General features: G+C 44.8%; 1 protein-coding gene across 2 annotated transcripts in view; it reads right to left on the reverse strand.

The window, feature by feature from the left end:
- Positions 1–410: 410 nt before the first annotated feature.
- Positions 411–16,837, reverse strand: part of LOC118790614 (calcium/calmodulin-dependent protein kinase type II subunit alpha-like) — a 60,858-nt gene continuing 44,431 nt past the window's right edge. Inside the window, exons 9-18 of one of the 2 annotated variants that reach the window (XM_036547584.1) lie at positions 14,835–14,929; positions 14,316–14,438; positions 14,093–14,176; positions 13,387–13,429; positions 10,652–10,692; positions 7,951–7,983; positions 7,175–7,223; positions 4,276–4,351; positions 1,655–1,749; positions 411–646 (exon numbers count right to left, since the gene is read on the reverse strand). In XM_036547584.1, the coding sequence (XP_036403477.1) occupies positions 414–646; positions 1,655–1,749; positions 4,276–4,351; positions 7,175–7,223; positions 7,951–7,983; positions 10,652–10,692; positions 13,387–13,429; positions 14,093–14,176; positions 14,316–14,438; positions 14,835–14,929 (872 nt within the window). In that variant the 3' untranslated portion in view covers positions 411–413. The remainder of the gene's footprint in view (positions 647–1,654; positions 1,750–4,275; positions 4,352–7,174; positions 7,224–7,950; positions 7,984–10,651; positions 10,693–13,386; positions 13,430–14,092; positions 14,177–14,315; positions 14,439–14,834; positions 14,930–16,837) is intronic. The other variant, XM_036547585.1, reaches the window with a different exon arrangement.

Below are 16,837 nucleotides of genomic sequence, written 5' to 3' on the forward strand. Positions count from 1 at the left end.
GATCAGATTTACAGTTTTACCAAATGCGTCCATATAAATCATAAAATAGAATGATGAAAAATGATAAAAATGTTTCATTTTTTAACAATAAAAAAGTCATCTGTTTAAAATTTTAAATGCCCTCCCTCCAGACGGAATGTGGTTCATGCTGCGCTCAATACTGTGGAGGGTACTTAAGGCTGTTAGGCTTCCAAACCACTAGATGGCGCTCGTGATCTATAAATCGGCTGTTAACGGCTGTGGAGCACGTGCTGGCACTGCAGGCCTAGTCCATGTTATTACCGAACATCTGTCAGATAAAGGTCCTTAACATTAAAACTAACTTGTTTCGATCCCCCTGTGTGACTTTGGAGCTCGAGCTCTGCTTGGCAGCCTCTCGAGAATAAAAAGCGGCGGGCGCTTACCTATAGGAGCTACTTGGCGATGGCGGAGGGTGCCCCAGAGCGGTGGAAGTGCACTATCTGCCACTTGCCGTCGCGCCGGTGCCAGACGCGGGACTCCTCGGACTGGGCGGTGCGCGGCATGCCGTTGGTGTCGATGTACTGGGTGATGCGGATGTAGGCAATGCAGGCCGCTTCCTCCCCGATCAGGTGGATGTGGGGGTTCAGGATGGTGGTGTGGACTGGCTTGCTGTTCTTCGACCACACTGATGGCACGGGGTAGAAAGCGTGAGTGTGGCGCGTTACATACATTACTACTTGGGGTGGCAGTGTAGTATAGTGGTTAAGGAGTAGGCCTGGTAACCAGAAGGTTGCTGGTTTGATTCCCCCACTAGGGCACTGCTCATGTAGTTAACCTACAACTGCCTTAGTAAATATCCAGCTGTATGAATAGATAATATTGTAACCTATGCAAGTTGCTCTGGATAAAAGTGTCTGCTAAATGGAAATAATGTAATGTAACAATGACACAGTGTTTCTTTCTGATGATTTCTTTCATTTTCTCCCTCACTCTTGTTTTTTTTCTCTCTTTCTCGCTCTCCCTCTCACTTGATGCCCTTTCCTCTGACTCTCTCTCTGTTTTTTTTTTTCTCTCTCTCTCAGTAATTGTGCTCATCACCCTCATTAGCGCCCTCTCCTCATGGCTGAGAACAGAATCTCACATCAGGCGATTAAATGTGTGGACAATGAATACACCTCTCGCCTTGAAGGAAGCTGACAGGCATGCTCGCAATCAGATAATGAGGCAGTGTTTGCGGTCATGGATGACCGAAACGAGCAACTCTGACTAATGAGAATGAGATTCACTCAAGATTCATTTTCGCTGTCTTGCTATTCCCTATTACTATGATTACCCCTATGAGGAGTCGTACTGGAATTAAGAGAGCAACCTGCTCCACCTCACCTGATGGATCAAGGTGGTTTTGTTAAAAAAATAACTCTTTTTTACAGTTTGTGACCCTCTTCTTCATTTCTGACTGTGTCTATGAACACTGACGGACAAGAGAAAGCTAACAGGAGCTACACAAATGACACAGGAGCAGAAAGCACGGGCAGTATCTGCAGAGACCCAGAATAATGCAGAATGAATTAATGAAGGCCCTGCATAGCCCCTAAGGCATCCTGGGTGTGCTGCCTGAATATGCTGATTACACTGGCCTCCCCTGACATGTCACATGACAAAAATGGGTGGAGCTGAGGTGGGGGGAGCTTACGGTTCTCAAAGTAAAATCGATGGAAGTCCAGCCCCTCCACCAGGTTGCCCAGGGCCTCGGGTTCAAATGCCGTCACGCTGGGATCACACATCTTTCTGTTGACAGAAGGAGGGGTGCAGCAGAGGTTAAGCTATATTTAGGATGGGGGAGGGGTGTGTGTGTGTGTGTGTGTGTGTGTGGGGGGGGAGGTGTTGGAAGGAGTGGAAAGACAGGAGAAAGTGGGGTGGGTTAATACATGCATGGTTGACATTAATTGTTGCCCATTTCTTCCCAAGACAACCATAAATATTCTTCAGGCCACATCAAATTCAAAATGTGTTCATACAGTGCAGTAAAAATGCAGCACTCTACTGGCTAGGGTAGCGAGATCAGTCATCTAATAATATGTCGGGGGGAAGATGCATGTTGAGAAGCTGACACTTTCATCTCAGCTATTGGAGGTCTCAAGCAAAGTTTAAATGAACATACTTGCATTTTTTTTCTTAATTTCACATTGAATATTATCAAAACTGTGGGTTAATGACAGGTTATCTAGAAAAGCAGTTAGTGTAAAGCCCTGTACTGTATCACTCTACTTTCCATGACAATCATTTTGCACCATTACAATGTTAAAAATTTCTGCGGATTTTTTTAAAGTGAAAATAAACACAAAACTAGGTTTTGAAACATTATTTCACTGAATAAGTGAATTTGGTATCATAGTGTAATGCTTATTGAAGGTCCTGACATAAGGATCAATAAACTCTTGGAAAAAAACAGATAAGTACATTCTTTAACACTGACCCGCACCATTCAAAATACTGAATAAGTAAACATTGACAGTATCCAGCCATGTACTCATATAAAGACCATAAACACACTCATCCTTCATTCTTTTCTGTGTCAGCAATGACACACTGTGTTCAGAGCAATGAAAAGTGACACCAGATGAAAATGACACATCAGATAAATCAATAAGCCTGGAGTCAGAGGCGGATTCTTTCCGGAGATTCGTAAATGGCAGTGCTGTTGGTCACGACCCAATCCTGTGCATCAACATTATGACATCACACCATAGCCTCGCCTCCCCAGTGGGACAGGGGCTCAAATGACTATCCAATCCCTGGACAGCGCTGGATGAGGGCAGGATTTTCCATGCTCCTCTGCCAAAGAGAGGCAAGGCGCGCAGTTCAAAGGTGTTTGCAGACACATCATCAGAGAACCCTCTGGTGGGTCCATATTTGGCCCCAAACATGGTTAAGGAATTTGAGCGCCGATTCCGTTCGGGACTCCCAGGGAACCCAACCCACGGCGTTGTCCCATCTGCCCCATTGCCACTTCGTCAGAACTTCCATGCTGTTTTTCTTGCTCTGTACACTCATTACACTTGCATGGCTCAGATCCACAAGTGTAATCAGCCTGTACTGTGGCCCGTACTCATACTGTGTCCCCACCTCCGAAAACAAAACCACACAAAGATTAAGACTGGTGGGTCTATACCGGCAAAAGGCCCTGACAATCCTTTTGGTTCAAAGGGCAGGACAGAGAGGAGGAGGAGCTCTACAGCACTGAGTTGCAGGGAGCTAAATGTGCATAGAGTATGAAGATACAAACGTGCTCGTAAATCATGGACAGGGAAAAACTTTGTAGTGCAAGGTTTCCAGCCAGCCCATGAAACCAGAGCTTCACCCATCATCAAGACCCACACGAATACAACACAAATCTTTCAGGATCAGAAATTTTTGTAATTAAATTGCGGGGATATGTTACTGTATACAATGTTGTCAAATCCACACTGTCACAGCATACTGCCCAAAGCTGCTTCATTCTTCCTTTCAAAGCTGAGCTACATTAACTTCAGCCTGAATGCACAACCCTCAGCCACTGTTCAGGCTCTACATATTTCTCAACAAAGGTGCTCTCAGGGTCTGTTACGCAAGGTACTGAACATGACCTTCTGTTGTTTCATTGGGTACCATGCTCAAGTCATTCTACACTAGCACTCATAGGCTGAGAGGAAACTATTGGTTAGGAACTGGCTTCGGGCCAAAACCAAATTATGCTGAAGACAAATGTGATCCCTCAATAATAATTAATCCATTTTTCCCCAAAGGTGCTGAAGGAACTCCACCCAGAATGAATTAAATCCTCTGCTGCTACCCTCTCCATGGTATCAGCCATGCCATATCCCATCATTCCTTTGGTCAGCAGCAAAGTGCATTGTTAGGAGGCTCATGTCACAAATCCCATTATTTACATAAAAAATTATTAGTTTATCTAACAGTTATCATTTGGTATGTGCATGTAATGTCAGCCCGTACTAATTCCATGGTACCTACCTGGCAGATTTACAAATGATTGGATTATCTAATCATGCATGTTGCGAAGAATTTCATTTCTTAAGCCTTAATATGATGTCATCAAAAAAAAAAGAACATTCAAAACGGGGTCCTCACGTTTCCAGAAAAATGAGAATCAGTGAGTCATTGAAGCAGATACGAAAAGACATGCTGACTGAGGTCAGGAGAAGGGCTCTGGAGGTCTCCTCGGTGATGCTAAGAAAGCAGCGGAGTAAGCACAAATTGCCCTGATTCTCCGAGAGGCAGACAGACACAGCTTGAAGGGAAAAGCTTGTCACTTACGTGTAGCTCTCAAAGTCTCCATTGCTGATGGCCTCGATAAGCTGTTCTGTCACCTTAATGATCTCTTGTTTCCTCACTGAAAAACAGGTAGATGCACAGAGGTTTTTCTCAGACAAAAGGATCAGTCAATTCCAATAAAAACCCCCATGGTGAAAGCAATTGTTTTCCAGGCAGGTGCAGACTTCAGCAAATGCAATAAAAAAGTCTCCCAGAGAACCCTGTGCCGCAGTGTCGTTTTCGTATCGTCTCTCTAAAACCTGTCAATTGGGAAGGATCTAAGACTCTGACCTGATGACACCAGCCTCTATACCTCCTGTGGGCCTGTCTGTTCAATCCAGAAACATGCAGCACACCAGTCAACTACTGATGACGCTACTGAAAATATTCAGCAATAAGATGCCACTCCAAATATTTATCATAGAAAAATATAATAGAAAAAAATAAAATATCATAGAAAAAATATACACACACGGATGTTATATAGACCACAATTATTTTAAATATTTAAATTCCTTTCAGTTAGATTTTAAAAGTAATGGTATCCATTAGTGTGTGTGTGTGTGTGTGTGTGTGTGTGTGTGTGTGTGTGCGTGTGTGTGTGTGTGCTTGCACAGTGCCTCCTGTTTGTATTCATCTGTGTGTGTGTGTGTGTGCGTGCACAGTGCCTCCTGTTTGTATTCATCTGTGTGTGTGTGTTTTCCCCACAATGTACTGCGGGGGCAGAGCCAGTCTGCCCACACTGACAGCAGCATTGGCTGAGCCTGCAGTGAGAGAAAGCTCCCCGCCCACCCCCCAGGCGGAGTTCTGCGGCAAAGTTGGGGAAGCAGAGCCGAGATGCACATATGGTGGAGTTAGCCGCCTTTCAGGGGTCACGGGCTTCCTGCATGTCCGTTCCTCCGCGTTAAGCACACTCCCCGGTGCAGCCCGGAGGGGAAGTCCTGCCATTTCACCGAGTTACAGCAGAGCCCAGTGCACCTCGGCTTCCCCCTGCGTTGTGTCCCCTTGTCAAAGACCAAAGCTGCCAGGTGGAGGGTCGCAAGCCAGGAGGAGAAACCCTTCCCGATTTTCAGTGAAGATGCTTGGTGTTTTTAGCTTTCAAGGAGTGTTATTTTCCACACTGTAACTGATTCAGCGTGATTTTATAGATTCAGCCCACACTGACACCCATCCATTTCACAGGGGACATTAACCTCTGAACCCGGGGTTCTTTGCTTTCTGGTTGCTGGTTCAATTCCTCGCTGGGTCACTGCTGCTGTACCTTTGCGGAAGGTACTTAACTCACAAATGAATAACCCGGTAAATATCCAGCTGTTTAAATTGATCAAACTGTAACCTATGTAAGTCACTCTGGATAAAAGCATCTAAATGACAATAATGTAATGTATAAGCCATAACATGCCTTCCACAGTGACAGGGAATATCAATTCAGTTAAAAAAAAAACAGTCATTTTCCATTATAAGTCAAAGGTGTCTTGTAAAGAACCCCCCCTTAATTGTCCATCTTGGATAAATTTTTATTATGTCATAAATTCATTTTTATGCTACCAGACAATCTGTCAGAAGCCTAACAGGCCAACCCATGGATCTGCTCCACTTATGCACACTTAATATCATAAATGATCTTGTTTCAGTCATCCACCCACTGATTTACTGCAACAAATCAGAGCACCATTTGCTCTAGGTACATCGTCACTTTTGACTCCTTGCTAACTGCACTTTGAAATTTTTGTGAAGAATTTTCCTTAGTCATCAAAGTAAGGGAAGATTTACAATTTTAAAAGTGATTCACAAAGTGAACCACAGAAGATATTATAAGTCTGAATATGTGGGGGAAAAAAAGTTCAAAATAAATTTCATGCTGACACTAGAGACTTCTTTTCTGACAGTTAGAAATGTTTGGAATAGGATGCCAGCATCCATAGAGGTGTCAGAGATTCCTCCACAGTAATAGAGCCCCTCTTTTATGATTGTGTAAATGGCCTGTCCAATTTACAAGATGTCCTTCCATAGTGTTCATGTTCAACATTTTGGCTGCAATGCAGATTTGAGCAGGGAAAAGTGGATGATGTGACAAGCTCCTGTTAATATATAAAGAATAGCTTCAGAACAGAAGATGTTAGAAAGAAAAAATTGCCTACCTCTATTCTCTTTGCCTGATGAAAAATGTCTTGGTAGGGTATTCTGATTAATGGAGACAAGTATTGTCTCTGTGGCCTCACTGAGCTTTCTACCAAAGGCAGGGGATTAACGGCACAATAGGTAGCGTTATAACCCTCTCCACACCTTGTTATCTGCTTATGTACACATGTAGAACTCTTCCAGTGCCTCACAGTTCTTACTGGAGTAACAGGTGCTTTAACTGCGTATGGAAAAGAAAGATAGCGAGGGAGAGAGAGAGAGACAGAGAGATGGAAAGAGGAAAAAGAAAGGGAGTACGGAGAGGAGATGGAGGGATGGGAAAGAGGGAGAGAATTATATAAGCACAGTAGGGCATGGAGCGTGAGAGTGAGAGGGAGCAAAAATCACATTAAGTACAACAAACCCCCTATAAGGACCCATGCTTGAAAGATCTCTAGGTGGAGAGGGAAGCATGCTGAATGAAGCATGACTCACTGTGCCACAAGCAAGTGACCCCAGCAAAAGTACAAGTCCATTTTTAGCCTGCCGGGGTCAGTTCTGTGGGGTCACCTCCCACTCAGTGAAAGGTAGGCCTCAGCTGCTTTATTCGTAATGCTTACAACAGCATGAACAGTCAGCGGGCTTAACAGAGCGCGGGATGCCTATCTGGGCTACGTTGAAGGCCATGATTTGCCTTTTGCGCACCAGCTGCTTATCTAACCGACACTTAGATAAGCGTGACTCAAAGGGCCTAAAGCGCACGCCGCGAAACTGCCCGTACCTCTGGTGTCCTCGTCCTCGATGGTCGTGTTCGTGCTTTCCGATGATTCCTGGAAAGGAGCACACAGAAAGAGTGAGGGTTTCGGGCAGAGTGGTGAGAGGGACGCTCTGTTCCTGTCACGAGGAGCATGACCACGCGAACGCGCAACCAGACTCCGCGTGCAGCCTTAAACGCTAAACCTCGGACCACCTCTGCACGACGCAGGCACCTTCGGAGAAAAAAAAAGAGCCCCTCGAATTATTTTCGGGTCTGAGCGGGTAACAGCGGTCAGGGCGGAGCACGAGGAAGACCTACGGTGGAAAGACATTCTGCCCCAAGACGTGCATCCAAGTGCACATAAAAAGGCAATGGGTCAGGTAACACTGAAAATGAAATGTCACAAGAACAAAACAAAAAAAAAAGAAAGTCCAGCTCCATTTTTGAATTATAGGTTTTACTACTTCAGTGTTTAAAGGGCACATAGGACAGCAATCTGTGAAATGACCAGTACCATGCATTTATCAGACTTTAATAGTCTTTTTTTTTAAAACCAGTCAAAAGTGCTTGCACATTACTCTGTGGGAAGGTGTTCAGCTGGATGGATCAAGCACAGAGTGTCAACAGCCTCTACAAGGCTAGTTTCTTTGTGTTTGGTACATGCAGCCAAACGCTTTCCCTAGGTTTTTTTTTTCTTCCCAGAACCACCCTAGGTGCCTTTTAAGAGGTTAGGGTTGGCGGTCACTTTCTGGCCCCGTTGTAGGAGCCAGCTGAGACGCGACAGGAAATAGCACACTCACCATCAGCTGGACACTGGAACTGGACTTCCTTTTCTGGAAGAGAAATGAGAAGAAGTTAGACAGATACAGACAGGATGGGATGGAAACGGAGGCCAGGACACGAGGAGGGGAAGTGGACAGCTCCAAGGTGTGTGTGTGTGCGTGTGTGTGCCTGTGTGTCAGTCCATGTTTGTGTGTGTTTGTGTGTGCGTGTATTAGTATATGGGTACATGTGTGTATGCGTGTGTGAGTGTGCGTGTATGCACTGTGTTGTGTGTGTGTGTGTGTATTAGTATGAGGGTACATATGTGTGTGTCTGTGGTGACTGTGGTGTCGTTGTTGTCATTGCCACTCTCTTCTTTTCTGTCAGGGTCCCCCTGGCTTCGTCTGAGAGGAATTCCTTTGATAACAGAGTATGGAATTGTGATGTACTGATTACTAGTCCCATCAGAAACCCATCTGTGGGTCCTGCATAGCCCTCCCAAAGGGCCAGCACAATCCTCTCAACTGCTCCAGAGTGAGAAACCTCCAGGAAGAGGCATACAACAGCCAGAAATGCACCCACATGTGCATGCATAGACACACACAAAGACACACACACACATGCACACGCAAACTTACACACACACAGACACACACACACATACACACGCAAACTCACACACACACACATACACACACAGAGACACACTCACATTCACACTCACACGCACACGCACACACACACACACACACACACACATACACACACAGAGACACACTCACATTCACACTCACACACACACACACAGACACACGAGTGCATACACGTACATTCACACACGCGTGCAGACAGAAACGTTCACATTCACACTCATAAACCCACTCAACACAGAATGCACACACACACACGCACACCGTCACACACATACATACACAGTGCATACACGCATACTCACACACAAGCACAGACACACTCACACTCACTCATACTCACACACGCACACACACAAGAACACACACATACAGTACATGTACACATGTTCAATGTTCAGCTGAACTCCGCCAGGTGTACTCAACCACTCCTTATATCCACGATATGGAAACCCTGTGTATATTTGATAATACCAGAGCTCCCTGTTTATGCAGACACAAATTATACACCTGCAGAGCTCTCTGCACTGTGAAGGGCACTGCTCTAAAATGAGTAACCTCTCAGCATGATTCCCGAGTGAAACAAGAGCACTTCACTTCCTGTGCACTCTCTGTGTTTGGAAACACTTTGGAAATGTAAAGAGCCTCAACTGAAACGGGTTCTTCCCTGGCAGGTGGGGAGCATGGCACCGTGAGAGGGTTTGGAAAGACCGGATTCTAGGTGGAGCCCTAGCAGAGGCCTATATCCAGGCAGCTGGTGGGAGAGAGAGTGAGACCATCCTCTGGTATGCATGGAGCATGAGTCAGAGCGCTTCCTGGATCACACAGTGGAAACGCTCTTTCTGAGGGGCAGCTCCTAAAACTGCAGCTCGGGGGCCCTTATCCTGGGCCACCGTAAGCAGGTTTTCCCACAATTCAACATTATTATGACATCTAACTATGATATGAGTGGTGCCATCTGGTTCAGATGTTATACAGACATGCAAGAGATGCATTGTGCATGTTTTGTAATGGTAATTGGTGTAAAAGGGGATCCTGAAAGCTTTTTGCATGTGACTTCACTCTGGGACGCAGCGTACGTTTTCATGTGTATGAATGCATGAGTGTATACATGTGTGTCAGTGTGTGTGCGTGTGTGCACGAGTGTGTCAGTGTATGTGTGTGTGCATACATTCAGTACAACATGAGACACTGATGAAGACTGAGGGAGAGCAGACAGCTACCTGATCCCAGAGATCCCTGACCCTAATGAACCCTGACCTCTTTGTCTACGCAGTGAGGGTTCCAGCACAGATACTCTATATATTGACGAGACCGTCAACTGTGTGCTTTGTATTGAAAGGCTTTCTCTCCCACCTTCAGTGTTCTGATATTCTGGCTCGATATGAACATCCTTCAAGGGATGTGGTCTAAAACAGAACACCCAGATCTTGCATAAGAACACAGATGGAGCTGGAACACCCTGTTTCCAACCATAAGCTGTTTTACAAGAATGGAATCAGGAGGGAGGGAATGCTTGAGTGAAATATCTGGTCATAATATAGCATATCTGTGGCACCAGGTGGATGAATTTCACACCCCCCCCCATCTCTCCATTACCCCAGGGACTGGCATTAATAGTGGCTGAGCTTTAACATGTACTGTCTTTCTCACCTTAACACTAGCATTAGTGCTAGGACCTCCAATAAAACACTCAGCGCTGAGATTTGAGCTAGATGTGAGGAGAGAGTACCGTTAGCTACTCAGGACCGACAAGGCTGACCTGAGATCAGACACCAATTACCACCCTTCTAACTGCCCTGGATATGGTGTACAGGTATAAAATAGGTGCATTAGAGTCATGTTGTGCTTTGAGATATTAAATGAGGATCCCGAGTGGATTAGTACAGGTTTACAGCCTCTAAAGGAGGGGATTAGTAAAATGGTTGTCTTGTTATGTTTCTGTAAGGATGCTGAGGAAATTTCAATGCACCCTCTTGAAACCGGCAAGGCTTGCAGCACAGACTGTCTTCACTCTCTGACAGACCAAATGACTGAACAGCTCCCCGTGGCTGTGACAGCCAGGACCCAGGCGTATGCTCACCCCTACCTTCACGCCATCGCTCTTCTTGTTGGCCACGCTTTTCGCTCCTGAATGGGACAGAAAGAAAAACAGGGAGACGGCGATCAGAAAAGGCACTGAAGCCCAGAACAGGAGGGCCAGCGGCATGGTGAGAGGGCTCATCAAACCGGGCGTGGGGCAAAAAGAGGAGAGAAAAAAGCAGGTCTATCGATTAATTCCCCTGGACACCATCAGAGAGGAGATGCTCGCTTTCCGTTCGATTTCCTCCGATTACACACGTATCGATCCAGACGTGTGCGGCTACAGGCCGAGATCCGTCAGGCAGCTGTGTGTGGAATTCCCAAAGACAAACACCTGATGAACAACAACCAAAAGAAACAATGGTCCTTGAAGGAGAAACACTGCCCTAAAAAGCTGGGCAGTGATTCTAGACAGCCACCTCTTCCACTTAACCAAATCCAGGTTTCACATTAAGCGAAAATTAAGAGATTATTGAGAAAAAAAAAACAACTCCTTGATATGCAGGACCTTGAGGAATTCAACTACATTGCCACATTTCTGAATGAACCGCTTTAGCACCAAATCACAATCCACCACTGGGAACTGTCACTGCTATGTCCAGTAGGTCAGTAGTTCCTTCCCCTCACACCCTTTCCCCTCTACTGTTCTCCTGGCCATTTGGTTTATATCCCACTCCAATGAGCTGAGCAAGTGTGTTTTTCTTGGTTATCATAATCAACGGCTAATTTTAGCCCTGCCCCACTTGGGATATGTGAACTCCATTCCCATCAGCAGAGGGCAGTCCGATACTCAGTGCATCGGCCACTACCCCACCCCCCACCCCCCGTCACTGGGTGTCAGATGCCCTCTACTGGGGCGATGTGTGGGGCCTGGGGCATCCCCTGGATCGAGTCCAGGGTGTAACTTTAGGCATCCAGGAGCAGGCAAGGGACAACCATCCAACCATCAGCTACTGAGGTCATAAATAGAAACAACAGGCTGTATATCTTTGACTTTTGTCAGTCTGCTTTGAGCATAAAGATAGACAGAGACCTTTTTTTAAAAAAAGGAACAGTTGACGGGTAGTATTCTACAGGTGCTGAAGTGTTTTTTAGTTTTTTTTTTACTTCCACATAATATTCAAGGCTATTCCTGGCCAACTACAGTGACATCCCCCAGCAGACTACAGGAGATACAGTATGGGAATCAAGCCTCTTGTGGGGCTGGGGAGAGTCATAACACTCCACTTATGTCAGAATAAAAATGTGATATTGGAGCGGCATAGCTGACCACGGAGCAGGCTCACCTAATACGATTTCTGGGATCATGGAGGAGAGTAAAACGTCTCAGAGACGGATGGACCACAAGGCATTCTGTGCCGGGCATTTTCCCCTCGGTTACAGTTACTTCATTCAACGCCTCATTTCCCCTCTGTCCCATAGCACGTAATCCAATTTCTGCTCACTCCCGTTTGTGTCATTTTAATTTGAAGACTATGAAGTCTAAACTGTCTAGAAAGGATTTCGCCCCCTTTTATAAAAAAAAAAAAAAAAAAAAAAACTGGAAGTACAAGCAGGGCGCCTTGGCGGAACAGGTTTGGTTCTCATCCCCCGCTGCCGTGCGCCAGTTCCTCATCTAGCACACAGCATTCCTTTCGCATTACCCTGGCATTGCAGAAGTGCTGTGATAATGGCCACAGATGGGCTGGGGACTCTTATTCTCACACACTCGCTCGTGCAGATGCACAGCAAACCAGTTTCATTTTGTGGAATGCCTCTTACATTTATAATGGGATTCCATATAAAAATTAAATATACTGTAAATGAAATAAATCAAGAAATACAGTATGTTGTTCAGCTCAAGAATATAGTGCAAGTATACTTAAAATACATTAATGCAAAGCATAAATATATTGCAATATACAAAAATGACTATAATTTACATATTTTCAATACATTGATTGAGCAAAAAAAATATTCTCTGAAATATATTTTTTGTATGGGATCTCTGTACACTAGAAAGAAACATGATTTCAAATAACAGCTATCCACATGAAACATGCAACACAAATGTGCACCAGGTCATATTCCACCTGTAGCAGCTTCTGTTGGTCGAACTCTAAATGAGGAGGTGTCCAGGCCACTCAAATGGACCGTGCCACACCCACCCCCTGCAGTGTGAATGAGGACTGTTTTTTAGCCTGCTGTTGCCCACTCTCTGGCATGGTTCCACTATAATGAAATCACCCAGGGACCTAACACAACACAGGCAGATGGTTCTGCCACCGTCCGTGGGTTCCAGTGATGGTCTAGTCCACCTGTACCTTTGTCAAACAACAAATCTTAATCATGACAAGCAAACAGATGGCCAAAGTGTCTGTTCTCCACCAGCTTGCACTCCATCATTAGTTCTTGGTACAGCAAACACATTGAGTAAAGACTATTTCTTTAAAACGTTTGATTTTTCTTCTGACAGCTATGTCACGCGTTTCTTTGATGGTTTGTAAAACTAGCAATTTCTTTGGTCTGTTATTTATTCTGGAAAAGAGCAGCCGCTGTCCTTGAGCATACGTGTGTTGAATATTGTATTGCACACGTTGAGAAGGCTTCACTGTGGTGTAAATTGCTGCAGTGTGAACCCAGAGAGATTCAAAAACAGTCATCTGAGACCAACACCTAGGTGCTGTCCACAGTTTGTGTTTTAGGTGAGCTGATTTTGTTTGGAGGGAGCACCTCCACAGAAGGGGTATCCTCTAGACCTACCTGAAAAATTCCGTGTTGCCAGCATAGTGGTGAGAATGGCACCCTGGAATGAAGGAAAGATCTGTTCACACCTGAAGCAAATGAACTTGCAGTGTTTCATCATTAATAACCACCTTAATTTCTACACTAGAGTGAAGAAATAAACAAATTAGCACTTTTATTGTAACTATGACAACTGTATACATTTTGTCACATTCACTTGAGGAATATCAACTATAATAGGACTTCAGTACATTAATGCTAGGCAATACACACATTACTGCCACTCCACCAATAATGCAATGGATATGCATACATGGTTGAATTATTCGATAACTGTAACACTATCTTCTTATTTTCTTCATTGGGTTTCATGCTGGCTGCATAGTTTACATATGTAAAACAATTTATTTCAATTTAAGAAAAAAATAAATGAGTTACAGTATCAAGTATACTGACAGCAGTAATGCATTCTCTTTTGAAACATTCTCTTTCGGCAGTGTAGGATGTCAACCACAATCTGATTTGCTTGCCCACCATCAAGCTCCACCCACTCTCATCCAACCAGCCAATACCACTCTGCCACTGCTGGTCCATCTGAATATTTCAATATTCTGCGCATATACTATTTATCAGTTTTCTCCAACAGACACCTGTTTTGTCTTCTCCCAACCCTGGTCCAGCTGGACACCAGACACCCCCCCTTATATTCCCCATTCCATGGTACCTTCAGTTTCCTCCTAGCGTTGAACTTCTTCAGGCACTCCACGGTCTCCTGTCTGTGCATGCAGGACGCCACAGTGGAGCGGTGCTGGGAGGGAGAAGGAGGAACACAGGGTCAGACATGGTTCTGCTATTAGACAGGAAAAAGTGCACTTGAAAGATAGCAATGGCCAGGAAACTTTGGAGAGGAGCTGAATGGGGCACTTAGGGCAGGGCTTCAAGCTTACCGAAATCCAGGGGTGTTTGAGGGCCTCTGAGGCAGTGATGCGCTTCGCCGGGTTGATGGTCAGCATCTTGTTGATGAGGTCCTTGGCTTCAGGTGTGACTGTGTCCCACTCAGGGGAGGGAAACTACAAAAGAGGGAGGTAATGAGAGGGAAAACGAGAGAGAGAGAATTTCTATTACATTTTTTTTTCTTTGTCACCTCTTCATCTCTTTCAAGTCATTATTTCATATTATCTTTTTTTTCACATAAAACCCAGGGGTAGTGCCTGGTTGGAAACACAGTCGAAGAAATACATCACATTGAATGATACATTTACATATACATTTATTCATTGAGCAGACACTTTTATCCAAAGCGACTTACAAGTGAGGTATAGTACAACACAAGCGAAAAACCATACAGAGTCAACAATATTAGAAGCACTGCATGACCAGGTTTCAATGGTTGGCTAACCACTGCATGGTATGACCAACTGAACACTTCCCCTGGGTTTGACTTCAACCTGAATGAGATCTCTTACATCATAGGCCCCGGCCTTGATCTGCTGGTACAGCCTGTGCTGGTCCTCATCCCAGAATGGCGGGTATCCCACCAGCAGGATGTACAGTATAACACCTAAGAGACAGCACAGGAAGTGGTGAAAATCTCTGTCAGTGGTGGTAATAGTAGGAGTTCCAACTAGTAACTATGGTTACTAGTGGTAGTAACTAGTGGTAGTAACTATGGCAACAGTAGTAGAAGCAGAAGAAGAATAGCATTCATAATTGTAGAATAGTAGCAGTGGTACTTGTAGAAAAAGCAGGTGTAGTAGTGGCTGTTGTAGAAGCAGCTGTACTAGTGGTAGTTGTAGTTGTTCTAGTATTACCAATAGCTTCAATGGTTAAACATGCTGTTATACTCCACGCTGTTATAATAAGATGTGATTAATATTGTACATGTTTACAACATGAATATTTTTAAGCACGAAACTCAAGTACACTTGGGTAAACCTTCTGAAGCATTTACCATGTGTATTTATAGTGGCATGAATGCTGCAGCAATGAAAATAAGTGCTGGTTCATATTGGTTCAAGCTCTCCCATGGTGGTTTACATGCTGTTTACAGCTATTCACCTGTGTATGTAATTTTGGGATAATTCTCATTGGTCTTTTGCTCTGATTGGTGAGATGCAGATACCAAGCACCTGTTAGAGATGAGGCGAAAATGCTGTCATAATTATTATTACATTCAAGGAAGCTCAGGGGATCTCATACTGCACTTTAGGATAACCCGACACCTCCCTTACACATTCGGCTTTGCTGTACCCAATCCCCCAACTCCAACTGACCTACTCCTGACTCCAAGCCCCCCCTCCCCCCTATCCTCCCAGGACCAGACCTTGGGAGGGACTTAAAGTATCCAATTAGACAGCAGTAAGGGAAAAGATGTGCATTTCTTTCCTTATACAGTTTTCCTGATACAGTTGCATCTGAGCAGGTATCATAGAGGTTGTGAAAGCAGGGTGAACAGAAAGTGATTCAAAGGCATGCAATATTGCAAAGTCAATGTGTTTCAAGGCTTTTCGTATGAGGATCAGGAAGTCATATTCAGATTCATAGTAATATTCAACGGGCAGAATGCCCAGGGAACTACAACATTTTTAGCACCTTATCAGCACCAGGGCTCTCAGCAGGTGTTGAAGGAATCTGAACCACAAGCATACTGTCACACACACACACATACACACACACACACACACACACACACACACACACACACACACACACACACACATACATATATAATTGCATGCACTCACAGACACACGTAGACATGCAAACACACACATGTTCACATGCCACTCATGAACACACACACTTCAGAGGCAGAGGATATCAGCAAATCATTGCAAGGAATTATTCTGTGCTCAGCTGAAGATAGCAGCTTTGAGTAAAACAACTCAGCGCTGTGATCACACTTCATATCCTGTGTGCTTGCTCAGCTGTGAGTTAGCAGTCACAGAGATTACTCAATGAGCAACACAAGGCACTCACACTCAAAGACAAGCAAAAACTTCACAAAAGCCAAGATAGAAAAATGCTCTGTTTAACAAAACATAAAGCGCAGATGCACAGTGCAAAATCAGAATTCAGTCAGAAAAACAACTGTGCTGTTTTTTTGGCATTTTGGACAGTAAAACAAATGCCACCAGCTCGGAGCTTTGCAGGCCAAACCTTAACGAGCCGTCACAATTGGGAATTAATAAAGCGGGAGAGAGGGACTTTCCTGAGCACCGGGCAAGGTCACTGTGACAGGTCACCCACGGGCTCAACCCTGTCTGATTAGCGAGGAGATAATTGCCTCTTCACGGGCATTTCTCTGTGCCAGCAGGGCCTGATTGAGTTTTGCCCTTGTGGTGAAGCCCTCGGTATCCCAACGGCTGCCCGCTCATCCTCTCCTCCAGCACCGTGGAAACCAGCAGCACAGGTGTTCAAAAGGCACATCTCATCTTTAGTCCAGAAGATTGAAATTGGAGGGGGTGTC

The sequence above is a fragment of the Megalops cyprinoides genome, chromosome 16, assembly GCF_013368585.1.
Source record: "Megalops cyprinoides isolate fMegCyp1 chromosome 16, fMegCyp1.pri, whole genome shotgun sequence".
Classification (NCBI taxonomy): Eukaryota; Metazoa; Chordata; class Actinopteri; order Elopiformes; family Megalopidae; genus Megalops; species Megalops cyprinoides.